The sequence below is a fragment of the Clupea harengus genome, chromosome 13 (genome assembly GCF_900700415.2).
Source record: "Clupea harengus chromosome 13, Ch_v2.0.2, whole genome shotgun sequence".
Classification (NCBI taxonomy): Eukaryota; Metazoa; Chordata; class Actinopteri; order Clupeiformes; family Clupeidae; genus Clupea; species Clupea harengus.
Window position 1 is genome coordinate 11564656 of NC_045164.1, and position 27500 is coordinate 11592155.

Below are 27500 nucleotides of genomic sequence, written 5' to 3' on the forward strand. Positions count from 1 at the left end.
TGTGTGTGTGTGTGTGTGTGTGTGTGTGTGTGTGTGTGTTAATGCATGCATGTGTGCATTTGTCTGAGAGAGTACGTGTATGAGGCTTGTGCAGTTTAAAGCATGTCTGACTGCAGGTCTCTTTAACTGTGTCTTGCTCAAGGACCCATCTCCAGTCCTTTGAAGTCTGTGCGCCACAGTTAATCAATTTTTCCATCTTTAGTCTCGAGGTTTCACCTCTTAAAGGACACTGCGCTAGATGCAAGCAAGAGGTCCCTTGCCTTTGTTGTCGGTGTGTTTGATTGAGACTGGCATTTCAATGCACTGCCCAGTCAAAGGTCGGGCGTTCTGATGTCCCAGGATTGCATCTGGCATGGAAGACTTGGCAGGGGTCCGTAATGCCACAGTTAATTGTCCTCAACCTGCAACACTCTAATTCGTTGTAGTGACACGCAGTGGTTAACCATAAAGGGCAGTGACAGTGTGATCAATTATGACGACGGAGCCTCTCTCGCACTCGCACTGTTGCGGAGAGACTCTCCTCACTGTCCTCCACAGTCAAATAGGGCCAGCTAACATTTCAGTCCCTTTTGTTAACGTGGTATTTGTATGGGATGTTGGCTCTATGTTTATGGTGAATTGAGTAGCGGTTGGCGATCGACCCCTCTGACCTAGTCCATCTGGACTGAACCAACAGCAGGCCTTATTTCATCAATGTGGACATTAAGTGGATTGATCAGTCCTTTGTTACTGACCCCCATGGCCACTGCATACCTCAGACGGAGCACACAGGTATTGGGTAAACCAGAGGTGCAGTGGGACCACAATGGGCCTTCTTTCATCAATGTTTACGTTCACGTTTAACGTATTGATAATCGTTTGACCCCTTGGGGACTGCAGAAATAGCATAAGGGTAGTGGAAGACCCCTGAGTGAAAAGAGATAGGCATGATTTTCTCACTGCTGGCTGATATTATTACTCCTTCCCAGTCCCACCTTTCTCTCCCAGCATGGTCTTGCCATTCCTAACCCTACCTGTACTGAATGATGCCCCCAGGGGTCGAAATACGCTGAGGCACAGGATGGCCTGGCACCCCTAAAATGCCTTCTCATTGGGTGTCATTTTCACTGTTTCTGCACCGTAGCTACTCTCTGGCAGTAGCAGGATCACGCTTGCACACGTTTACGGTTGTTTGTTCCCACCAGCTACAAGCTAGCAGTTCAAAAAATATAGTGACAAGCTGATGTGAATCGCCTGCCCCAATAAAAAAGGTTTAGATGTTAAATCGTTAATAACAGAGAGAAAAAAATGAAAACAAAAGTAAAATGACTTGACCATGTTTGCTGAATGAAACAAAGTAACGGTGTGCACACCTTGACTGGTAACTTAATTAAATTTTTTTTTATTTAATGCCGTACGGATCTTTCAGGCAGATCCCTTTTTTAGCCAGCATGTCTGGCGGTAATATCACACATTGTTTCCTTTATGTTCAGCACTAATAGTTAGAATAATCTTTCTATGCATTTGGGTGGATTTTTGTATGTTTGTGCCATTTTTGGTCAATAGACGTGGATGACAGTGAGACGTAATATTTCATTCTACCTGTGTGTAATTATGGTGTGTAGCACAGGTTCATCTCTGATGTGGCAGTGCTCATGGCAGTGTATACCTAGGCTGTATTGCTGTGTGTAGTTGTTGTGTAACGTGTGAGGTTTTACAGTATTGTGTACTGGGTGCCAACTGTAAATGAGCTGCAGGGCAATTTGAACAAGAGCCTCATTTAATCTCTCTGTGTTTCCCACCAACGCGACCACGAGACCGCGCTTTCCCAGTCTCCCAGGGGCAACGGCGTCTCGCTCCAGGATCACTTTGCTCTTCGTCGTGGTTCTCGTCACAGATCCCTGTTCAGTTCCCCGGGGCGTGCTGTACCCGTCTCACCTAGCAGAGGAGAGATGGTACTCAGGGAGGTCCTCACAGTGACCCCGGAGGGACACAGAGATCAGTTGCACTCTCTCAGAGGATGTGTGTGTCATGGCTGCCAACTATTTACCCTACTGAACAAAGACCCCTCTTCTGGGCTGCCAGCTCCATGTCCAGATATGGCCGGCTAGTAATTCCATCTTTCTGCAGGGCCCGTATATCTTCATCACAGGAAGCTGTGGCTGATCGGGGGTCTCCATGGCTGATGTCAGAGGTGTTTTTTTAATTCCCAACTATGGCTCAACTCCACTCCACTTCAGCTAATTAATCACGCTGACTGCCTTGAATCAAGTCGTGACCTAATTAGTGGCATACAGGGTGGGGGAGAACAGCTGGGCTTGACGCCTTCAGGATATTATTCCCTCAGGAGGATGGCGGAGACCCCAGCAATCTCCATATTTGTAATTCTCTCTACTTCCCTAGACAAGGTGAAGGTCACACTAACAACATGGGTGCTTTCCACTTTTTCAGGAGACAAAAAAACATGAGGAAAAAGGCTTCTTGGGGGGCAAGTTGTACCATTCCTAGCATTTCTGTCATTTCACATTCCAACTCCCAATTTCTCTCCTACTCAGTGCCCACAGGCACCCTGGTGGGAATCTGACCAACGGTCATTTCCTGATCCTATTCCAAATCTCTTTTCCATCCATTTCCTGTCTCTCTACACTATTCTATCTAAATACAGGTTAAAGAGTCCAAAAGATAAACTAATGAAAACAAGGCTTCTCATACCCTCAATGGTTTTCAATGGCTCAATCAGATATTGAGTTATAACTTCGAGTGAAGTCAACACTAGTGTATGCCTTTCTTAAAGCAAAAGCATAGCTTCCTTGAAAGGGTTTGCTCATTTGCCAACCTTCTCTATCTCTACCTCTTTCCCTTTCTCCCTCTCTCTCTCCCGGTGATGCTGGAGGGATAATTAACACACCGCCGTGGCAGCATCGCTAACGTCCCGGTAGCTCCCACATTCAACCTCACCTCCACCCGGCCCTGGCTGCCCGGTTCATTTGTATCCCCTTTAATCACCAGCCGAGCCCCCTACCGGCCCCCCACCGGGCCCTCCAGCGTCCCCTCCTCTTCAGCGGGTCTTGAATCAGTCCTCTTTCACAGCCCTTGAATAATTGCACCACTCTCTCGGAGAGCTGCTGTTAAGTACGCACCACTCTGAATTATGGATAGCCAGCAAAATGAGCAATAAAATATGAATGGGCAGTTTTTGTAGCCTTTGGTGCTTGTGTGTGTGTGTGTGTGTGTGTGTGTGTGTGTGTGTGTGTGTGTGTGTGTGTGTGTGTGTGTGTGTGTGTGTGTGTGTGTGTGTGTGTGTGTGTGTGTGTGTGTGCGTGCAGATGTTAGTAAGACTTGCTTGCGCGAGGCTTGAGTGATTGTGTATGTGTGAGTGTGTGTGTGTGTGTGTGTGTGTGTGTGTGTCTGTGTGTGTGTTATTGTGTGTGTGTTATTGTGTGTGGGTGTACGATGCTGTCATAATAAAACTCTCCTGGCAGATATAGGCGAGTAAATGGCACTGGGCTCTCATGAAAAGCACTGGGCATCCATAACACCCATAATAGCATATGGCTGTGAGGAGAGGCCTTCCATCTCTTCCATCCCCATCGCTTCTCAGCTCGCCGCTCTTTTATATCACTGCTGTCATTTAGTACCCTGCATGAGTGTGTGTGTGTGTCTGTGTGTGTATTTGTGAGTGTGTGTCAAGCAGTCAGCAATTTTCAGGTGCTACCTAAGTAATACCCAATCTATTCTCTCTCTCCCTCTCCCTCTCTCTCTCTCTCTCCCCCCCCACCTCACTCCACCTCTCCAACATGCGTGTCTAGATTTTTAAACCATCATAAGACAGCATATGTTTTACAGGGTTGGCTCATTTTATTCTGCTTGTTAGCTTTTGTGCCCCTCTCATTCTGCTGTGCACGTGAGCACCATGCTAACAGGGGGTGTCAGGGAGGAGAGCTGGCAGGCCGGGGGTGGAGTGTGGGTGGGAGGTGGGAGGTGGCACCCCTGCATCTGTTCTTTACCCTGGGCTGTTTGGAGCCACAGTGCTCCCCGGGGCCTCAGCTGTACACGGAGGCAGAGCAGAGATAAGAGCGGTGTTAAAGCTCCAATAATCGCTCCCAGCCACGTAGCGTGTATATGTGTAGCCTATGTATGCGTGTGTGTGTGTGTGAGTAAGAGAGTATGTGTATGGATGTGAATGTGTGTGAGTGTGTGTTTACATGTGTATGCTTGTAAGAGTGTGTGTGTTTATATTGGTATTGAAGACAGTATGCCTAGTTATGTCCACCTATTTTAACTCTTGAGTGCTTTTCGACGCTCGAGCTTTCAAGTGCTCTCACAAGTAATTAATACGGTTATAGGTCACGCATATCTCCAAGACTGGTTCAGGGAATCATGCCCTAATACCCTAGTGTGTGTTATAGCCACGATGCGAGAGGGAAACCAGGTTAGTCCCGAATTCAACCTCAATCACACTCTCCTTCTAAGGTGAAAGAGAAGGACAACTTACCTTTTTCACTCAGTCCCAGGTTATGCTACTCCGCGAGGACCCCCCGTCTCTTACAGATGGATCGTTCCAGGTAGACTGCCGGTTCGACAGGTGTACTGGGGTAAGGTGGTTCAGCAAGTACAGTGGGGATTTACCCCATTAAAAGGACCAGACGCGAGTTTGTGATATTAATTAACACCTCAAAGATTTATTGTCAAAGAGGTCAAAAAAGATACAAGTACAAGTACAACTACAAAAGCTGATTCAAATTGGGTTATCCCGTTTAACAAAAATTCAAAATATGAAAAGAAAAGTCAAAAGTCTCAAAGCTCTTAAAACAGTGGTCACAATGTGCCAAAGCCAAAAGAAGAGAGCCCGAAGTTCAAAGTGAGTTCGCCTTTTATCCTCCTTGCTTCATCCTCAGTCACTGACCTTTTAGCCTTTTTTGGTCATGACCCTTTTGCTCAATGCTCTTTTTCTCTATGTCATTCTTAGCTAAAAGGTGCTCATCTCAGGCCCGTGGTTCCCCCGGCACAGCCTCTGTGGCATACTTCCTGTTTTTCTCTGCCTTCCACATTTCAAGACACTCAAGAATATTTCAGCACACTTAAACACATACATTGCTCTACATCAGGTGTTCACACGAAAACCTTTTTCATTCAGTATGTAAGCACCTTTCACTATTAAAGCAGTTTTCAGCAAGCATATATTATATAGGTTTGTTAAACATGACTCAAGCAATTTCAGCAAGCATACATTTGTTATATGATTATCAGTATGATTTAAGCCTAACATGCAAATAGGTCAATTTCGTGGCTGGCGTGTCCATCTTTCTGCGATTCATTCAACAGTATATGTATGCATGCACATGCGTTTATGCTGATGTGTGTGTGTGTGTATGCCCTTGTATGTGTATGAGTGGTTGTGATTATAGAGATGTAGGAGCTCTTGGGTGTGGTTTAGTGAGGTACGTAGTTAAATAGATCTCTGTGGACAAAACACAGTTTTGGAATTTCAGACATGCTTAGCCGAGTAGCCTTGATCAGCCATCTTTGAGCCGTTGCTAAGATGAATTATGGGTTGGATGCTGGGAACAAGGTCCTCAACACGCCATTGATTATTTTGCAATTGACTGGCCATTTGCAAATGATGTGATTTGATTAGCATGATCATGAGTATTGATTTCGAAGGTCCAGTTGAATAATAACTAGCTGGCTTTGAGTGCTGAGACTCAATAATATCTAATAGATTTTTGAAGGGGAAGCGTATGCAGCGAGTGAGCTCTTATGTTCTCTGAGGCTAAATGAGTTGAGTGAATGCAGCAGGCCCACAGCATAGAGTTATGCCCTCTTTCTCTTTTTTTCAGCCAAGGATGGATTTGGGCTATTTGGAGGACTGTTATTAATGGTCTAGTGGCTACAGGACCTCCACTTGGGCTCCAAGGCAATGAAAATCAACCTGTGTGGTGTAGAAGAGGAAGAGACCGAGACTGACCTTTGCTTGTGCATTACCGTGTTGGGCGGCGGGACAAAGTGAGAATTATGCGTGTCACACTAGCCTACAAGTTAACGGACTAAAGGTGTTCTGATTTCTATGTTGAAACACGCTTGTGGGAGCTAGCTTGGCGCAGCGTGTCTGATGAAAGAGCCGGGGTTATCCCTGCGAGGGCCGGTGGTGGGATTTCGGCGGCCTGCCTGTGTTTTGTTTTGAGTAATGGCGTGTCATCCCCACTCTGGTGTGGAGTCATTCTCCGCGCCACGCTGACTCACATAATGACCCATCTGCCGCCTCTGTTTCCGTCGCCCCACCGTCCGCATATTAAAAATGAAGTCTCGGAGGCCGCACATAACAAATGTTTCCCCCTTCTAAGTAGATAAAGTGCTACAATTCCCCCTCTCTTTTTTCCCCTTCCTTATAGCTCTTTCATACAAGGCAAAAAAGCTGAGGGCGTGATTGAAAGTGATATATTGCCCTCTGCTGGTGGAAGCTTGCAGTAATTGAATACAGTATCTTAACCTTAAAAAAAGTATCTTTTATTTAAATTGTATATCATGGATCATATTATTGCAGAGAAAATTATTAACGTCAACATTTGAGATTCTACAATGTGAATATTTGAGAACATTTCTGTGATAGATACAAACTCTTTACTATGTTGTACAGAATCCTGATACCTGTCACATATTTACAGTTAAAGTATTTAGCAGAAACTTTTGTCTAAAGTGACTTAGAAAACATTAGATAGAAATAGGGTAAAGACAACTGTGAGAAAATTAGGAAATAAGCATAATGCAACAAAATGCGTAGAAAAATATTAAGTATCATATTAAAGTAAAAACATAAATTATTACTAAAACAACAACAATAACAACAACAACAACCCAAAACTATGATTATTTCTGCTTCTACATCTGCAACAGTCTCACCACACATGAGGCAAGGGCCGGTTAAATTGCATTGCAATTGTCTTGTTTGGAAATGACCAGGGCTTGCAAAAGAAGTTGAGTAGCATATTTTGGGAGATGGGGTCTGATCTTCTGAATATTATAGAGTGTGAACCGACAAGACCTCGAGACAGAAGTTACATGCTTAGAGAAATTAAGTTGGTCATCAGTCAGAACACCCAAGGTTCATGCAGTTTTAGTTGCAGTCAATGAAAATGATCCAAGTTGGATGTCAATATTTTGTGGGATAGCCAGATTGATAGCCGGGAATACTGCAGGAGCTCAGTGTTCACAAGATTGAGCTGAAGGTCCCTTATCCAAACTGAGATCTCACTGAGGCAGAAATTTGAACTGATAGTGTGGAGTCATCTGGGGAAGAGGAGAAGTACATCTGAGTATCATCTGCATAACAGTAGGAGGAGAACCCATGGGAAGAGATGATCTCACCTATGAACGTATTTACACCACTTTCATAGGTGATATCATCTGTTCCCATGGGTTACAGATGAAAATGAAATCAGAAACTTGCTTGAAGTCAACCTTTTCAGAAATCTTTGGCAAAAAGGGAGATAGGTCTATAATTCTTCATGTCAGATGGGTTAAGTGAAGCTTTCTTAAGCAAAGGAATGATGTAGGAAAGTATCCCAATACTGAGTGAAGCATTGACTATGTGCAGGATGGCAGGTCAAATTGTAGGTGAGATAGACTGGAGAAGGGTGGTTAGAAAAGGGTTCAGAGGACATATCGCTGGACGACTACATTGAAGAAGCATGGTGACTTCTTTCTCTTTGAGAGTAAATTCAATGGTGCTCCAGTGTCCAGATGAGGTAAAACCCCTTTGGGAGGATCAGAGAATTGCACACTAATGGCTGCAATTTTCTTCAGTAAAGAAAGTTGCAAAGTCATCAGAAAAGAGGGAGGTAACTGATGGCGGAAGAGGAGGGTTCAGGAGATTCTTCAAAGTAGAATACAGTTTCCTACTGTCTGAGGCATTGTCCACCTTTTCTTGGAAGACCCCCTTTTTTACCGCTGTGACTAGAAGAAAAGGCAGATATCAGAGGCTGATAGTTACCAAGATCATTTGCATCTCTGGATTCATGCAGTTTTCTCTCAGCAGTATCCTCAGTCCTGCCAAATATTTCTTCTTTTTGATTTTTCCCTACCAACCTGTTGTATATCCTGTGATTGACGAACCAGTTGATGGGACTTGTGATCCCATATACTGAGGATGTGACACAGGCCTGAACATCTGTGGTTGTTGGATGTCCAGCCATATCCCTGTAACTTAACTAGCAGAGTTGGTGGTACTAAGACCACCACAGTTATTGGTTCTGTGTAGGCAGCACATCTACTACTAAATACATACTTGACCTGAACTTTAAATCTTTTTCGATAAATAATTAAATCAACTTTGAAGTGAAAAGATTGGGACTGCTTTAAATGCAATATATCCAAGAGAGAATAAACATATTACTTTAATGCACCAGTCTATCTTAATTTGCCAGCATGAAAGAGCTCTTTGACACAGTTCCCTGGAGTTCCAGTCCTGACACCTATACCCCTAATATCACCCATACCCAGCCATCTCCAGAACAGTCGACTCTTAGGAATGCATCAGGGCTGATTCCGGCATGGATCCAGTGTCCACCAAACCTGGACCAGACCCATTTCAGGGTCAACTGCCATCTGGGTCTCTGACAGCTCTCAGTTATTGATACAGCACCACTTCCGTCTCCACATTCAGCAGTGTAGCCTCGACTGTGGATGACTGGCAGAGGCATGCAAGTGCAAAAGGCTGAGTTAATTTCAGCAGCGGAAATGAAGTTGCATTGAGTGACATGAAACTGAGTTCAGTGACATTAGATTAAACTGAAATAGATTGAATTGGATGAGGACTCACTACTCGGCCAAAGGGAAAGAGCACAGACCCTGAAGACGTTTTCATGATGTTGCTGTTGGTGTTTCACATTTGTTGTTTTTTAATGACATGCCGCTGGTAGAAAAATGAAGATTTCTCATTTTGTCATTGTCACATCAGATCACAACTCAGTTGCCAACTCATTACAGCTAATGCAATCACCAAAGCAAACAGCAACAGCAACCATACCAAAACAACAACAAAAGCAACTGTGGTAAATGTGAAGTGATGAGAAAGAGTGCAAGATGAAACTGAGCCCTGGGGGAAGGCAGGTGGCAATGTGCGAGCAGTCGCTCAGACTGGTACCCCGCCGGCTAGTACACCCTCCAACTGGCAGCAAATAAGGCTGTGTGTGTGTGTGTGTGTGTGTGTGTGTGTGTGTGTGTGTGTGTGTGTGTGAGAGAGAGAAAGAGGAATAATGTGTGTGTGTGTGAGAGAGAGAGAGAGAGAGAGAGAGAAAGAAAGAAAGAAAGAAAGAGAGAGAGTGTGTGTGTGTTATTGTCAGGGAGTGTGTCTATGTGTAAGTGGGTTTGTGTGTGTGTCGGTGTCTGTGTGCGTGGTGTGTGAGGCCTGCTGCCACCAAGCTGCCATGAGCTATCATGCCAGCCGCAAATGAGATGTGAAGCCGGGCACCGCGCTCCCCGCGCTCCCCATGGCTCCTGCAGCTCGCTGCTCCGTGGCTTGACAGGTGCAGACAGGCTCAGGCTGTGGCCCTACAGGTAGGCTAGAGGACGGAGGGATATGATAGGCCCTTTTTCATATTTCACAATCTGTTAAGTGCATTTGGTAGTCTTTTTAGTTTAGCATTGTTTTTTATTTCTTTTATATCATCCCCGCTGCTCACCGCTTTTGATCTGCTGCTGGACTTTCTATGCCCACACCCTCCCTCCCTCTTTACAGGTCAGGTGATAGAAGCCTTTATTTGTATGGCTGTGATGTTGTTGCTAACGCCATGGCACAAGAAAAGAAGTAAACGGTAAAACAGAAGGAGGAACTGTATAGCTCATTAAAAGAGGATTCCCCAAGGTTTCATAAAAACTGACAACATGAGATAGAAATGGCCCAAAACACTAGGGATGTGGACAAACTGCACAGAGGAAATTTGAAAAATCTCACATGTGCTTCCTGTCTCACTTTCTCTGTCCTCTTTTCTCTGTTGGGCTACTGGGTTCATGCCATTCTCCTTCCACACCTCCCTCACTTTCCTCTCTCTCTCTCTCTCCATACTATGACTGATCTCTTGCGTCCTCTACACAAATAATAATTTATCTCACCTCTGTCCAAACCCCCCCCCCCCCCCCACGCCTGTCACCCAAATCCCGAGAGTGTCCACGGAACGACTGAATAAATATGAGTCCTCCTTCCTCTCTTTTCTCCACCCACCACCTCGATTTCCCTCGTTTCTTCCACTCTTTCCTGGAGTCGATGGTGCATGACATCTGATGAAGGATAATTATGCACCACCACTGGGGAGGATCACCACGGAGAAGAGATGACAGAGAAGACGAGGGGAGAGAGGGAGAGACAGAGAGAGTCAGAGGGGGGAGAGAGAGAGGGAGTGAGGGAGGGAGAGAAAGAAATCTCGACAGATGGAGACACGTAAAGAGGTCATGGAATAACTCTAATGAGAGATATTTAAAGGGAGAGAATGGCTTCCCAGAGGTGATTCTAAGGCTGACAGAAAGAAGGGAGGAGGGAGAGAGAGAAGACATTACAGGAAGAGCAGAGAAAGAGACTGATGAGGGGCAAAAGCAAATGTTTTTATATATCTGTTTGTTCGACGACAAGAAATAGCAGAATAATCTAATTGGAAATTGTATTTCTTTACTGATCTGAAAGTAGCCTGCATAAGCCTGCATAAGTAACTTGCAGGCGGTGCGTCAATACAGGGCGCTAGGGCGCCGCCCCTCTTAAAATGTTGAGATAAAAAAAATGAATAAAAAAAAAATCATTATATACCAAATAATTAAAATAAGAAATGTACCGTGTTAATGCGTTACATGTGTTTGGGAGACCGTAAGCCCTTGTCAACAACCACTTAAATGTGACCAAATATAATATATTGCCATTCGTTATCACTGAGAAAAGCCCCTCCTCCCTGGTGGGGCGCCGGCCAAATACTTTTCACAGTCATTTAAGCAAGGACAGCTTCTCATTGGCGGATGAAAGTTCGATCCTGGGGCGCAAGTCATTGCGCCCTAACCAATGACATTGTTTCCTATCGTTTCTTATTTCAACGCGATTGGACTATTCGGCGAATCAGAGACCAGAAATTATGATGTGATGTCATTCCCATCACATAAGCATATCGGAGAGCACCATAGCTAGCAGACACGTTGGTTTGTGAATATGGCGACACCGGTGACTGAAAACTCTGTGGTATCCTTATGTGAAACACCGTTTAATCGACGATTAGATGTTCACAAGAGGAGAGTGAAAGACTTGGGATCCGAACGGATATAAACATTCAGCAGCAGACCACAGGAGCTTCTCGTCAAACCTGTAGGCTATGCTAAGCAGAGTTGGTTAGCTGGTTGTTCACAGCTGGTTGTTCAGAGCACTGTGTTTTCATGAAATAAAAATAATATATTCTACTCAAAACCTCTCTTGTGTGTTTTTTTTCCTTCTCATTGTGGAGTGCTATTTAAACCGCACTGCCCAACTGCGCCCCCCCCAAATGAATCACCAGCCGCCACTGCTCTCTGAACTGCTGCGGCTCACACACACGTGTGGGGTCCACACCGCCAGCGTTAATGATGTGACACTGCTGCTGTGGTGCTGGTGCTGCTGTGGCCAGCCCTGATTATCAAACATATCTCTTCACTGTCCATCTTTGCTGAGGACTGCGTGCCTCACGCGTGAAATAGGCTCCACGCCAAAACTCTAGATGACACGCCGCTGCAGCGAGGCCCCGAGCCGCGCCCCAGATGAGTTCTATGGCTGCTCTGACCTGGTAACCATGGGCGCCAAAATGAGGACACGAGGTTCCGCAACTGTCATGCACAGGTGAGGTTGAGCTGTGTGGCACAGGCCTTAAAGGACCCATCGTATGCCCATTTTACCACAAGTTGATATGGTTCCTTGGGGTCTTAATGAAATGTCTGTAACATATTTAGGTCATTATTAATGGCATCCTTTTTACCCTGCCAAACACAGCCATTCTGTCAGCGAGCTGTTTTGAGCTCTTATGCCTCTTGAGCCAGCTAACCCCTCCTCCCCCCTCCTCTACGGTTTTGGGCTAATCATTCTAACCTTTTAGTTTTTAGCTACTCATTCTTACCAAGTTTAGTTTTGTAAAATATGGCGACTGGATACGAGATTGTTCAGACCCTGAACAAGAAGAGGCTCCCAAAACAGTTCGAGAATTTAGGGTACAACAGGACGTTTCTGAATGGTAAGTACACTTTGTCACTTCACTTGTTTTTACTTTGGCTAAGGTCATACGGTCTAGTCGGTGACGAGAACATCGCAATGCTAGATAATAGTGTGTGCATGTACGAGTATGTCACAAATACAGTGTGTTTATGTAAGTTACTGTTTGTGAAAAGTGTTTATGTAAATGCAAGTAACGGGAACGCCATTATGCCTGCTACACGAGTAAAGCTCCAGCTGGAAAGTAAAATGTTATCTGACAACAGTAATGGACCAAGCAGGTTGTAGTGGCTAAAGTTCCCTTCTTGTTATCAGGAATTCATTTTCAACATATTCATTCACTTAACCACTCTAGACGGAAAGAACGAGTCTCTACGCGTGTTTAGTGCGTTTAACAACGGTAGAAAACAGTGTTTTCGCTGTCCTTACTGAATACTGAACAATGAAATAAATGGCAGTTCTTATACATTCCATCAATGCGCGAGCAGACTACGTCGTAGCTCACTACCACGCGCACTCCAAAGCAACTCTTTTGTCCCATGCATATCTGGTTATTCTAAGCATTGCATGTACACTAAACATATATTAAACTGAAATGCAAAACTATAAAATACAATTATGCAATCATTATAATGAGCAATCACTAAATATGAATCTAAACAAAATAATATCTTAATCTGAGTCTAAATTACAATGTGGAAAATGGCACTAACACAGATGTAGAACATAACGTAACGTGTTTACCTCCGTTTATTAGCGTTCAAACATTGTTTTCTCATTATATCGTTGTATTTGTCAACTTGTGTCTGTAATTGTAACACAACATTCAAATACACTTCACCTGCAATGTTGTCACTTTTTAAAACCCTTTATCTATACAGGCGTAATTGTGCCAAGTGTGAGCAAATGCCTACAGAGCCTGAGAATGGATGCTGCAGGGAGATGCCACAGGTAAAATTATTTGTGAATGACATGGTAATTATGCAGTCATCTTGTTTTATATTCCATGATACTTACACTTTCAATATTCAAGGTAACAAGAAGACTACTGCAGCTTCCAAACCATCCAACATGCATCATCCGGGACTTTTAGCTGTGTGATTGAATGTGTTCTCACTACAGAATGCATTCAACATCTATAGAGCAGACTATGGGCCTTATGTCTAAGGGGAATATATCAGTAAGTCGTTTTGTTTTTTATGCATATGAGTCATCAGTGATTTCTGCAATACAAATATAACTGGGGAAGAAAATACAATAAATTCATCTTCCCTCTGTCTTACTTTGCTTACTGCTCATCTTGCATGTGTCAACTGTTGACATGTTACATACCAAAACTGTTTCTATAGACTTGCTTCAAAGAATGCCACAGAGCTTTTTAAACATAGTTATTAAATGTACTGGCTAGTACATGGGTAATAAATACAAAAAAGACCAATTATAATAAAAACATTGATTACAAAATCACAATTTGTGCCATCAGTAGCCATACTGTTAACAAAGGAAGACTCAATAGATGTGTGTCACCATTTATTCTCTAAATACAATGTAAACTTTGCTCAGACGTTACAGGTATTTGGTGTACAGAAGCTTTGTTAGCAGGTCTTGGGGCTTTCTGGGACGGAGAATCTGGGTGGTCCTGCTCTTCTGCTCCAGATGGTGCTTTGGAGGATCTGTCTGACAGGCCACATGATGTAGCCTAGGACACTGTTCAGATGTTCTTCCTTAACCACAAGAGCAGCAATGTTATTCATGTTTTTTCCTGAATGTAATAAAAGGAAAATACTCCATACTGTAAATAAAATGTCATCTCACTGACCATTATCCTTGCACTGCAATGCATGAAACATGAACTAAAAGCCAATACATCTCTAGCATTTGAAGAAGTGTTGTATTCCATTACACCTAATATCAGTTTCACAACACAGAAAAGTAGGTACAATAACATTGGCATACTACCAACCCGGCATTTTTCTCATAAATCATTATGAAATAATCATACAGTGAACAGTATTTTTAACTTGTGCTGTACTATACACAAAACCCTCAAATGCCCCACATTGACAAACTGTTTTGGTAACTGCAGGTGAGTCTAAGCTGCTTATCAAGTCGTTTATGAATGATGCCTTTTTGGTACGAGAATTCTCTAACCTTAACAACGGGAATCATAAATTTTAGGGATACATTATTATCTGTTGGTTATTAGCTATGATACTGCCTTGAGCAATCTAATAGCTATCTAATAGCTAGCGAGCTGTTTACGGCCACAACCCACACAAAGTTCTAAATGCCCGTGATATGTTGTGCTGTTGGACGTGACAACAGACGCCAAAGAAACCTAGATGTACAATTGATACAATCGTGAATAATTGCTGTGTCTTCTCTCTGCAGCTAAACTCTCCTGAGCAAGCTAGAGTGCTAATAGCTAGCGAGCTGTATAGCTCTTTTCTATGGGCTTTAGCTACAACTCGTTAGCCCATATTGACACTCTTGCTTGCTCAGGAGATAAGACACAGCACTTATTCACGATTGTATCAATTAACCACCACTAAAATAACACGGTTCATAAATCGCTGTTTGAATTAGTCCCCCTACAACATGCTGACGTCGTTAACCACCACACTGAATGGGCAAGTAACAGAATTATTTTTAAAAATACTTACATTGCCCTCGCCTGAAGTTCATTCAGGGACATTGCCTTCAAATATGAATTCAATCCATTTCGCTCGTGTCTTCTGAGGCTGGAACGTGATGTAGAGATCTGGCCAGCCCACCACAGCGCATCTTGAGTACTTAGCTTGCTTCATGCTGCTAGCTAGCTAGCTATTCAAAGTATGAGCTTTGCAATAATGGCTTGCGCTCTGGCAAATATGTAATGAGTGTGTGGGGGGGTGGGCCAAGGCCATGTAGGGAACCTCCCAATGTGTTGTGACAGGCCAACACACGGGAATCTCATTCGCAGACTCAATCATGACGTTTCTGACCATAACAAAGATCCAGGAACCATAACAAAGATCGCCAATGGTTTTTTTCCAGCGTTTTTGGGTTGGTAGACACGCCAGATACCCAAATGAACGTGTAGAAGCACTAAAAAAGTGGAATTTTCATAATATGGCCCCTTTAAGACCGGCCTGAACCGGCTTGGACTTGCGTGAACTGCTCTGTAGCAACCTCTTCAGGCACGCTGTGTAATTGACCAGGAGCTGACCTCACCTTACATCACATCAGCCTGTCAGTGTGTCATTGCAGCTGTAGGAATGTGTGTGTTTGCTCTCTCTCTCTCTCGCACACACACACACACACACACACACACCTACATACACACACTCAAACGCATACTCTCTCTTTCTTTCTCTGCAGTGCATTGGTGAGTCTCTCCATATGACTACAGGGTCATGTTGGGGTGTTGGAGTTAATGATTATCTATCAGTGTAGAGGGAGGGAGAAAATATCCTGTGGCTTTGTGCTGATTGTGTATTTTCATTCCTTTTATTAAATTTGTCTGCATTCTTATATTGCTTTCTTTGTGTCTTCTTTCTCTCTCTCTCTCTATCTCTCTCTCTCACACACACACACACACACACACACACACACACACACACACAATCCCTTATTTGCTCAGTTCATCTACCTTTTACGCACATTGGGGTGTTGCCATCTAGCGGTTCAAAAGGGAAAGGCAAAAGAAAATAAGTTCAGCATCCTTTTAGATTTGGGAACAAAACAATATCTTTCTACAACAAAGTCACAGATAGAAAAAAGTCAGTAGTGTTTGAATGGCCTTTTCCGTGTAGAGAGGAGTCATATGGAGCAGTAAACAAAATAGTCTTCAGTAGTTTATCACAGAATTCTCACAGTAACGAAAACCACCTGTATATCTCAGTTAGGCTACAGATGCACAGAACTACCTTCAAAAATGTTGTTTTTATATATCTGTTTGTTCGACGACAAGAAATAGCAGAATAATCTGGAAATTCTATTTCTTTACTGACCTGAAAGTAGCCTGCATAAGTAACTTGCAGGCCTACAATTTGACGAACACATGCTAATTTATTTATGAGAAATTTGAATAAATATAGGTCTGTGTCAGTTATGCTACAGGTTGCGATGCTCTTCCATGTCCCTTCTGTTTCTAAGCAGCACCCAGTGTTGAGACCATCATTTCGCTTAGTGCTGATCGCGCGCACTTAGGGGGTGTGTTCAAGCTCATTCCGTTCCTTCTTCGCTGGAAATTCTCTCCGTTCAATCACATAAGAGCATTTGTGCAGCGGTTCCGCGCAGAGCGGCAGAGACAGTCGCGACTTACTGAGCTCTACGTGAACCGTGGCCGAATCTAGACTTGAACAAAGTATGTAGGCTCACAGGAATCTACTGGAAAGAGGCAAACCGGAGCTGGGTTTCAATGGGAAACCTGATGGGCAGTTTGAGGTACAAGGAGCCAAGCACCATAGAGGAATGCGATTCGACATGGGAGACGGACTCAGAGAGCGACGAGCATCAGGGAGAGGAGGACAGCGGTATCTCCGAGTCCATCAGCCTCTCAGATTCCGGAAAATGTGCCGAGTTGCCGGAAGCCTCTCAGCAGGTAGTAACGATTGTCCCTTTATGACTCCTCGTAGTAGGCTATTTCAAATTGAAACGGGGAGCCGCGTAAGACACAATAACACAGAACACACCGCTGTGTGCGTTGTAACCTCGAAGTGGAGATGTCAAGGAGGTGGAAGGGGGCGCAGTCATTGGAGGCTGTGGGGTATTGTCTTGTATTGTACGTTAACTATTTTCACCTCATAACGTAGTCATAGCACGAGTTACATAAAACAACAGTCAAGGGAGGCGAATATATTCTTCCCGATGTAGTGCTAGGACATCATCTGAAAAAAAACCTTCCTGAACAGTAGCCCATGACTCATCTTGTCTAAGCCAAATATTGTCGCGTGCATCGGCGAGGGTTGCTTCTTGTGTCGGCAGCTGGGCTTTGATGGAAATGTCATTACGGTAATACAGCCCGCTGTGAATCCAGTTCAGCGCTGGATTTTTGGATTTCTTAGATCAGTCACGCGTTTGCATCAGGCACCAAAGCTATAAGCAGAACCAATTCCCTCAATTTTTTTCAATCTCACTGTTGTATTGAATTATGTGCCAGACCGGTGCTTTGATGTTGTGGTAGGCTATTTGGGTTTTTGTTAAATGCCAAGAAGAAGATTTGAATGAATTTGCTATTTCAGTGTTTTATTCACCCCTCTCTTTCCTACAGTCTTCATCCTTTCCTTCCTGTTCTGAAGATATGATTTGCTCAAATGAATATAACACACACACAAATCCCGTTTTGGAGTAACTGTGACTATGACCTGATAAAGGTGACCCAGTTCCTCAGTTGGAGTATGCTCTGTTCCCGCTCCATCAATGAGTAGAGATGTGCTGGATTATCATTTCAACAAAAGCCAGGCGTGGATGGCTCTTATTCTAGCTTTGCCTCTTCATGTTTTACAATGAGATTCAAGTCAGCCCCCCCCCCCCCCCCCCATCACCACTTAGTCACTGACATGCAGGTAGATAATTAGACCGACCCCACACATTTGACAAGTGATCCGCCTGTCAAGCCAAGCCAAGTCACGCAGAAGACACTTGGCCTGATGTTTAGAAGAAGTGATGTGTGTGAATGACTTCATATAGTAGTTCTATGTGGCAGTTTGCCATTTTCTCTCTCTCTCTCTCTCTCTCTCTCTCTCTCTCTCTCTGTCAACCTCAAACCACAAACATTACAGAATGGGCATGAATTAGTAACTAGAGTGAGGCCGCACCAGGCTTCTGCTGGTAGTGGCTCTCTACTGGAGCGTCCCCAAGCTGAAGAAGCCTCTGGGTGAAACTCTGAGGAGGGCCTTGGCTGCTTGTTGGTGGCTTTGCAGGTGAGTAGACGCCATCCATTCATGTGTTAACGGATTCCCTCTTTCTCTCTCTCTCTCTCTCTCTCTCTCTCGCTCTCTTCTGCAGATGGTGGTTGAGATGTTGGAGTCGTCCGCCAAGATAAAGAGAAGCTTTTACGCAGCCAAGGACCTCTACAAGTACCGCCATAGCTACCCGGTAATCCCTCAGCCTCTCTCTCTGACTTTTTTTCTTACTCATCCTTTTTTCTCCCTTTCTCTAATTCGCATCCGCTTTCTCTCATCCCTCTTTTCTCTCTGTGGTTGTCATTTTGTGGGTTTCCCTCATCTCTATTCCTTCCTTTTGTCATTCTCTCGCTCTCTCTCATTCCATCTCATTCCCCGCTTTCTTTCTCACTGACGACTCCTCCCGTCTCTCTGATTTTCCCCATTATTCTCTCTCTTTCTCTCTCTCCCTCCTTCCGTCTCTCTCATTATCTTTCCCCCTTTCTCATCCTCTCATCTTCAAAGAGGCTGATGCATCATTGCATATGATGTTGTTTTAAGCGGTTGACTACTAGCCCCTGGCGATTTACATCACAGATAATATTCATACCCTGTAACTACATGTTTTGGCTAACGGTTATGAAGCGTGTGTGTGAATGTGTGTTCTTACAAATGTGTGTGTGTGTCTTTGTATGTGTGTTTGTGTGTATGTGAGCATTCATGTTCCTGTGTGTGTGTGTGTGTGTGTGTGTGTGTGTGTGTGTGAGTGTGTGTGGAATGTCAGTGAGATTGGTGATGAGCCTTCCCTTGTGCATGGGCTGACTCAGTGCTGAGGGTGTGAGTGTGATGGGGAGAGGAAGGGAAGAGAGGGGAACAGATCGCTTTATGTAGCTGTGGCTCTCTCAGTGACAGATGTGTTGCCTTCAGTCATAGGCTTTCTGTTTGAATTCATGTGGAGTTTCTCATAGCTGTGGGGTCTGACAGTCTCTCCTTCTCTTCCCCGCCTCTCTTGCCTCTTTTTGCTTCTGCTGTCTCCTCCTCTCTTTCTTTCTTTTTCTTTCTCTCTCCTTCTCTCCATCTTTTTCCTGCTCGTTCTATTTCCTGCTTCCTCACCGCGTTCCTCTCTCTTCTCCCCACAGAACTACAAAGAACCACGGAGGCCCAATGAGTACCGCAATTTGAGGTTCTACCTTAACAAGATCCCCCTCGTTCCCGACGGTGAGTGCAGAGGGACAGAGTGCACAAGTTCAAAGCAGCCTTTTTAATTTTTTTTATTTATGTTGTTTTGCTGTGCTTGCAATGCTTTCTGCAGAGTGGCAACATTCTTCAGTCCTGCTCTCCGTACAACGTCTTTGAGCTCTTATGAGTGTGCTACACAGAACTGACCTGGGGACAGATGCCGCATTGAGATTTGTCACGAAAGCGCTCCTTTCTCACGAAACATCCTTTGTCTAACTGCCATGTCTTATTGGTCCACCTAATACTCCCCTCTTACAGATGTGTGTGTGTGTGTTTTCTGAAGCAGTAATTGATGCATTTGCTGCTTGGGAGAACCTGGGAATGCTCGCTAATGTGTGAAATGCGCTCTGTTGGCTGGGTTTGTTGCTTTTTGAATACCTCTGTTGCCTTAGTAGGGGCCTGGGATCTATGTTGGTACCATCTTTGTTTGTTTAGATATGAAACCTGCGTGTGTGTGTGCGTGCGTGCGTGTGTGTGTGCGTGCGTGCGTGCGTGCGTGCGTGCGTGTGTGTGTGTGTGTGTGTGCGTGTGTGTGTGTGTATGGGAGTGGGTGGTGAGGTTGGTGGGTCGGAAAGGGTTGCAGGAAACAGGCACGTCTATCGATCTGCGTTTGTGCCGAGGGGTTCTTAACCCCGGTCCCTCAGCATGGTCAACTGACGCACTTCCTTATGACCCTGTGACATCAGCAGCATGACCCTTGACCCCCTTGACTCTCTTGGGCACCCTGGCCCAATGCTGATTCTTCACTAGAGAAAAACACTTACATTTTGTGTACATAGTGCAGTCATGCATACTATAAAAACAGAAATTGATTTAGATACTCTGAAGTACATACATTCCTTCTCTTTTACATACATGCTTGCATGCACACATACACAAAACCATTCACACACACACACGCACGCACGCACGCACGCACGCACGCACGCACGCACGCACGCACACACACACACACACACACACACACGCACGCAGGTTTTAATTTTAATCAGCGATGTGGCAGTGAAAAAATATAACATTGAATGCAGAAAGCACTTAATGCATAAATACCTTATGCATCTGTCTCATACTATTAATACCTCTTCTGTTTGGGTTACACACGCATTACTGTCCTCCTATAGAGCATCACTGCTACACACACACACACACACACACACGCACACACACACACACACACATTTGCACTGCTTTCCCTTGGCTGCAGAGACTAATACCTCATTCCCACTCACTGAAAGCCATTTATTTATCGCTATTTTACTGTTATAGTGTCACGTGGGAATGATAGCAAAACTGTGTTTTTCACACTTTGACATGTTGTGCTCTGTCTCTGTGCACAGACAGCCTGCGCAGTTAAAACCCCGTTTTGTTCTGTTTTCATTTTTTAGTCCTTTTGTAATCTTTTCCATTCAAAAACCTGTCTGTTGCTTCCTTTTCTCAGTATACCATGTGGTTTGTTTGAAAGAAACGGCGTGTCTTTTCCTTATGAATTCCCTTTCACATCATTTTCCATCGAAGTCAAGGAAAAGTTGTAAGAAAAGGACGTAGGACATAATTCTTTCTGACTCTCCGACTGCAGCTTTCGACCAGCTCTTATCATGGCTACCCTTTAGACACTTCTGGGTCATTTCACTCAGTTAGTAACCTTCCTAAGCAAAAAAGACTATTCCACCGCAGCTATATACTTCATCTCACTCGGGGTTTGCAATTCGAAATGCGTTCCACTGTCCCTGTGCAAGCCTGAGAGAGAGGGAGAGGGAGAGGGAGAGGGAGAGAGGGAGCCGTATTGATTTGCTCAGTAGAGGTCATGTTTGAGGAAGGGAATTAGATGGATTAAGAGGTGATTTGTTGGGCAAACATCAGCCTTCAACTGCAGTAGTTTGACAGACTGGGTGTGAGGCTCGGGCAGGATAGTTTTGTTTTCTCTCGTCTTTCTCTCTCTCTATTTCTCTCTCTCTCTCTCTCTGTGTTACTTCTCACAGTTTGACACACGTGAACAATTAAACCCGTTAGCACAATTAACACACACACTGTGTTATCACACTGCCGCTGTAAGCAGCCATATATGCATAAATGAATACATCATATTCAAAATAACCTTGAGCGTATATAAGTAAATCACACAGACACACACACATAGTCATACTCACATGCACACACACACACACATCAGCATTTCGTATACGTTGTATTTGCATGCCTTCTGGTCCTGGTGGGTGTTTTTGTGTAGTAACTGATGATCTGTAAGTGCTCCCTCCTACCCTATGTATGGTGAGATAGCCCCAAGGTCAACCATTTCCCTCTTCCAGCCTTGTAGAACCTCGTGGGGGACGTATACTGTGTTACATTATTCATCCATCCCTGCATGAGTGGACTGCTTCCTTTGCATTAAGGCAATTCATTCTGCTGGAGCTGTGCCACGGGCGCAGTGTGACCCTCGCGGGGTCCCTTATCCATATCCCAGGGAGCACTTAAGGCTTATTGACACGTGACCTCTGTCTGTCTCCACAGGCATCTATGTGGAGGAGATTCTCAATAAGTGGCGCGGTGACTACGAGAAGCTGGAACACAATCACACGTACATCCAGTGGTGAGACTGCTCCTTTGGTAGATTCACCATGTTCAGTTTCTATTATGTTCTCTTCCATGTGTTTTTCTGCCAGTTTATGTATTCAGTGGTGACTGATTTCGTATGATGCCAATTTTTTTATATGGTGTGTGTCACCTCTATTCCATTTCTATTCTATTCTATTCTTTAAAAGTTCTATTCTATTTTATCACATAAGTTTCAGTAGTTTGACTCTAAACTTTGTACCGTCATAGTGACCATAGTAGTGAGTCATGTATTCTACATATTCTAAACTGAGCTCCTTAAATGGCAGTGATGTGGTGGCATGGTAGAGGCAATGGGGCCAGCCTGAGGCTTTTCCTCGGGTCTTAAGGGAAACCTCTGGATTTTCCAACCTGGGCCCTATTTTTAGATCTTTTTGGGTATAAGTTTTTTCTAGGGACAATTATAATTAATTATAAATAATCCAGTATTGAGTTAGAACACTAAAACTGGCAACTGCAAAACGGCTATACAATGCAATTGCCACTGACAGGCTCATGAATGTTGTTATATGGGTCTGGCAACTTGGAAAGGATCCATACAGAGATACACCTGTGTCTGTTTACCACTCTGATGTTGCGTCTTTAGTTTAACTGGGCGTGGATATTAAGTAAATAACATGAAATGTTAGCAATTCCTGGAATTTCTAAATCATATCCTTGAAATATCCTTTAAAATATCAGCTGCTAAACAGAAGAAGTTCATAGCACTAGAATGGTCTGAAGGGAAAAAATCACTTGGTCAATAGAAGATTTATGTTACACACTGGCAACATCTATGAAAATGTTAAGGGTTGGAAATTAATGAAGAAATATAAATTAATGAAGAAACATTTTTTTTAAAACAAGTGTAAGAACGGTGGCCGTTTGTCTGAACCCCCAGCTCCACTGGCCTTAACCCCCAGCTCCACTGGCTTTAACCCCCAGCTCCACGCATGCTATCTGGGCAGCCTCAGAGATGGAAACAGAACAAGTCTGAGTTTCACCCCATAGTGGAAGTGCCATGTATGTGGCGGTGGCAGGCTGTTGCCTTGGCTTGATGAAGGGAGAAAGGGAATGTTTTGGCCCCTCGAGGGAGGAGAGGCGAGGAGGTGTTGAGAGGAGAGAACAAGTGCTGAAAACACAGGCTGGCACATATGCTGCCAATTCAAGCCCCAGCCTGCCCCCCACAGCGCCTCCAACTTATTAGCACTCAACCCTCTCTCCCTCTCTCTCTCTCTCTCTCTCTCTCTCTCTCTCTCTCCCTCTCTCCCTCCCCCTCTCTCTCCTCCTCCTGTTGGTTTGTTCACACTCTCCCCCCCGACACACATCCCAAACACCCACCTCTCACTTCTCCCTGTCTCTCACCCATCCCTCCCTCTCTTTCTCTCTCTCTCTCTTTCTCTCTCTTTCTCTCTTTTTTTTCTGTCAGTTTGCTGTCTCTCCCTCCTCTGTGGTGAGCATTGAGCAGCATTAGCATAATGGCAATTAGCAAGTTTTAAAACACGAGGCGAGCGCCGCGCAGACGGATCGCTGGCATGCCTCTCCTCGCCTGTCCGCTCCTCTGCTGAGCTGATCCGATCCGATCGGGCAGCGTAAGCGGGCGGGCGGGCAGCCGGGCAGGCAGGCAGGCAGGGAAGAATGCCCAGTGGATCGGGCAGACGTCCAGAACCACAAGCCCAGAGAGACAGCAGGGGAGATCGGGAGGGACGGGAGGAGGATCTGAATAAATGAGAGAGGGCAAAACAGATGGACTGGAAGCAAAGCACTACAGAGAGAGGAGTTGAGGAGTGAGTGAGTGAGGGAGTGAGTGTGTGGTTTAGGAGGGGAGATGGGTGATTAGAGAGAGGTGAGGACTGCATGTTTGATTTCGTAGGTGCCAGTGGTTTAGAAACAATGCAGAGTCACTTCTACTCATGATGAATATTACCATTGAAAAGATTGTTCACGTAAGGCTGATCTAAGGTCTACTATAACAAAACGTGTGTGTGTGTGTGTGTGTGTGTGTGTGTGTGTGTGTGTGTGTGTGTGTGTGTGTGTGTGTGTGTGTGTGTGTGTGTGTGTGCGCGCGCACAATTTCATTTTCCATGAATACAGGACTTTGTGTGAAGGGTTATGTAAAGTAAATGACCTCAGACGATGGGTTAGGCTATTTAAAACTTTATATGATGGGCTAGTTTATGTAGGACCAAAGGGGGAGAGAGAATGTGTAGGAGAGACAGAGGAAGAGAATGGAGTGAAAAAGGCCTTAAAGAAAGAGAAAGAGAGAGACAAGCAAAACGAGAGGCCACTGAGTTCACTTCGTGCCAAAAGCAAAGCTGCCAACAGATGCTTTACATCCCGCTCTCCTCTCTTCTCCTTTCCTCTTCTCTTCTCTTTCTCACTCCTCACTCCCTTCCTCCCCCCATCCTATGGGTGTCCTAGTCAAAGTCACGGCTCTGGGCTCAGGCTGGATTTATTAGAGGTTACAGCCCCGCCATCACTGAACTCACCGTCTGGAACCAGAGCAAAGGGCCAGCATAAGTCACGCAGCCACTCAGGGCAAACGTGTGTGTGTGTGTGTGTGTGTGTGTGTGAGAGAGAGAGTTTGTGAATGCACACCCTTTATAGAGTATGCGTGTGTGTGTCTGTGTGTTTGTGATAGAGAGAAGGTGTGTGTGTGTGTGTTTGCGCGTGTGTGTGTGTGTTCGCGCGTGTGTGTGTGTGTGTGTGTGTGTGTGTGTGTGTGTGTGTGTGTGTGTGTGTGTGTGTGTGTGTGTGTGTGTGTGTGTGTGTGTGTGTGTGTGTGTGTGTGTGTGTGTGTGTGTGTGTGTGTGTGTGTTGGCATGCCATTAAACAAGGTAATGAGCTGCCTTCTTCTCTACCCAGCTCTCTATCCCTTACTTGTCATTCTGTCTGCGCCACGCTGGCTGGTTCCAGAGCAGTGAAATATAAAAAGTTAAGGTGAAGTGTATGTGACAACTGTATTGCAGAGTTGTGATTTTATTCGGTCAAGTCTAGTAGATGCCTCTTCATCTGTTATCTCTCTGATGTTATGAACTGTGATGTGGTTTGCCTTGAGCTATACTTTCCAATCGACACTTTGAAAACCAGGCCTCAAGAAGAAGGTGTCAGATTGTCACCAGTGAAATATTTACATGTGTTCATTCAAAACGTACTCTCTGTCCCTGTCCCTGTCTCCCTTCTCACTCTGTCTGTCTGCCATCCTCTTCATCTCACCCTGTCTGTGTGCCATCCTCTTCATCTCACCCTGTCTGTGTGCCATCCTCTTCATCTCACCCTGTCTGTTTCATCTCACATCTCACTTTCTGTCTCACACTCCTGCACTTACTTCTCTTTCCAACTTTTTTGTGTTCCCTTTTGTCTTTCTCTAACTATTCCCCTCTCTCCTGCTCCCTCTTCATCTCTGTGCTTCTCTCTCCCTCTCTCACTCTCACACGCTCTCTCTCTTTCTCTCACACGCTGTCTCTCACACACTCTCTCTGTCTCTGCCTCGTTCTCAGGCTGTTTCCGCTGAGGGAACAGGGGCTTAACTTCTTCGCTCAAGAACTCACTCAGGACGAGATCAAGGTAGATTCTGCTAATGGCTCGGGAAAGCAGCCCTCAGCAAAAGTTCCCTCTTTCCCCTGTACACACACACACACACACACACACACACACACACACACACACACACACACACACACACACACACACACACACACACACACACACACTGATCTCAGAACAGACAGTGACAGCAGGTGGCCCACTTCAGCTCCTGTGTGATGTGACGTGACATGTACGAACCTTGGTTAGGGTAAGGGGAGAACCTGGGATACAAACTGTGGTAAATGTAGGCACCCAGAGAGAACGACAAGTAACATGGCCACTTCATCAGTATCAACGACATAGCACAGTATGATATATAGACAGAGGTAGAGGTAGAAGGAGAGGTTGTATGGGAAGCATTTTGTGACGTGTGCCAGAGCTTGATGCAAAACTGTAGGATGAGGAATGTTTTAATTCAAGATCTGGACACGGGATCATTGCAGTAGTCTAGTTGCAAAGTAATACATGCGTAGATTATTTCCGGAATATGTCAGTTTTGAATGGATTATTTTGGGTTGTTTAAGTTTTAGGTGTATGTCTTCTTATTCCCTGTTATTCTTGATTGCAGGAATTCCAAAGCACAAGGGAAGCCAAGCGGCGTTTCCTGTTGGCTTACACCATCATGTTGGACTTTTTTGGGATCAAGCTCCTGGATAAAAATGGAAATGTGGATCGGGCCACAAACTGGCAGGACCGCTTCCAGCACCTGAACGAGTGAGTTGTGTATATATGTGTGTTGCAGGTGTTTGTGTGTGTGTGTGTGTGTGTGTGTGTGTGTGTGTGTGTGTGTGTGTGTGTGTGTGTGTGTGTGTGTGTGTGTGTGTGAGAGGGAGGGTTGGGATGCAGTATCTAAGAGATGCTTTACCTCCCCCATCCCTGTTGTCCCAAAGTCAGAGCAGTGACCCCAGCTCCACTGTCATGTGACTGTCCAATCACAGAGCTCTTAGGAAGTGGATCAGCCATAGCCAGAGCCCAGACAGAAAGAGAGATAAAGAGAGAAAGAAAGGTAGAGAGAGAGAAACAGAGATTGAGAGATAGAACATGTTAGACTGTAGAAGATGAAAATGACTGGAAAAGAGAGAATACAAAAGGAGGAGAGGAGAAGAGAGGAAGATGAGAGGAAGATGATCATAGAGTTGTCTCCAGTGCAGTGGGCCATAGCTACTTGAGGCGAGGGAGAGTGTGTGTGTGCGTGTGCGTGTGTGTCTGTGTTTGTGTATATATGTGTCAGTGCCTCAGGACAGGAGGACGCAGCCTCTTCCAGCTCAGCCATTGCTCATCTGCTGCCTGACTGAGAGGATGGCCATGCTGATGTGCTGAGTCTTCACTGGCTCTCCTTCACTATCCTCTCTTCTCATCTCCTCTCCACTCCTCTCCTTCACTATCCTCTCATCTCATCTCCTCTCCGCTAATCTCCTCTCTTCTCCTCTAATCTCCTCTCTTCTCCTTTTATCTCCTCTCAGCTAATCTCCTCTCTTCTCCTCTCATCTCCTCTCTTCTCCTTATATCGCCTCTCCTCTCCTCTCATATCTTCTCTTCTCTTCTCCTCTCTTCTCCTCTCCTCTCATTGTTTCTCTTCTCCTCTCCTCTCCCCTCCTCTCCACTCCTCTCCTCTCCTCTCCTCTCCTCTCCTCTCTTCTCCTTTAATCTCCTCTCATCTCTTCTCCTCTCTTCTCCTCTCTTCTCCTCTCCTCTCCTCTAATCTCCTCTCTTCTCCTCTCCTCTCCTCTAATCTCCTCTCTTCTCCTTTAATGTCCTCTCCTCTCCTCTCCTCTCCTCTCCTCTCCTCTCCTTTCCTTTCCTTTCCTTTCCTCTCCTCTCCTCTCCTCTCCTCTAATCTCCTCTCCTCTCCTCCCTCTCCTCTCCTCTCATCTCCTCTCTTCCCCTCTCCTCTCCTCTCCTCACTTCTCTTCTCTCCCAATCAGCTCTCTGTGTTTGTGACCTAATAGTGACTTTACCCAGTCAGTGTCCAGATCTTGGAATAAATATCTCCATCTCTCATCTTTGCTCTTTCTTTTTTTTTGTCTGTA

General features: G+C 44.9%; 1 protein-coding gene across 1 annotated transcript in view; it reads left to right on the plus strand.

Annotated features, from left to right (window-relative positions):
* The first annotated feature begins 16368 nt into the window (after positions 1 to 16368).
* The window catches only part of ogfrl1 (opioid growth factor receptor-like 1), a 12465-nt gene continuing 1333 nt past the window's right edge, over positions 16369 to 27500 (plus strand). The window contains exons 1-6 of the mRNA XM_031579423.1: positions 16369 to 16772; positions 18179 to 18268; positions 19194 to 19272; positions 21802 to 21880; positions 25383 to 25449; positions 26039 to 26184. Of these exons, the coding sequence (XP_031435283.1) occupies positions 16590 to 16772; positions 18179 to 18268; positions 19194 to 19272; positions 21802 to 21880; positions 25383 to 25449; positions 26039 to 26184 (644 nt within the window). The 5' untranslated portion in view covers positions 16369 to 16589. The remainder of the gene's footprint in view (positions 16773 to 18178; positions 18269 to 19193; positions 19273 to 21801; positions 21881 to 25382; positions 25450 to 26038; positions 26185 to 27500) is intronic.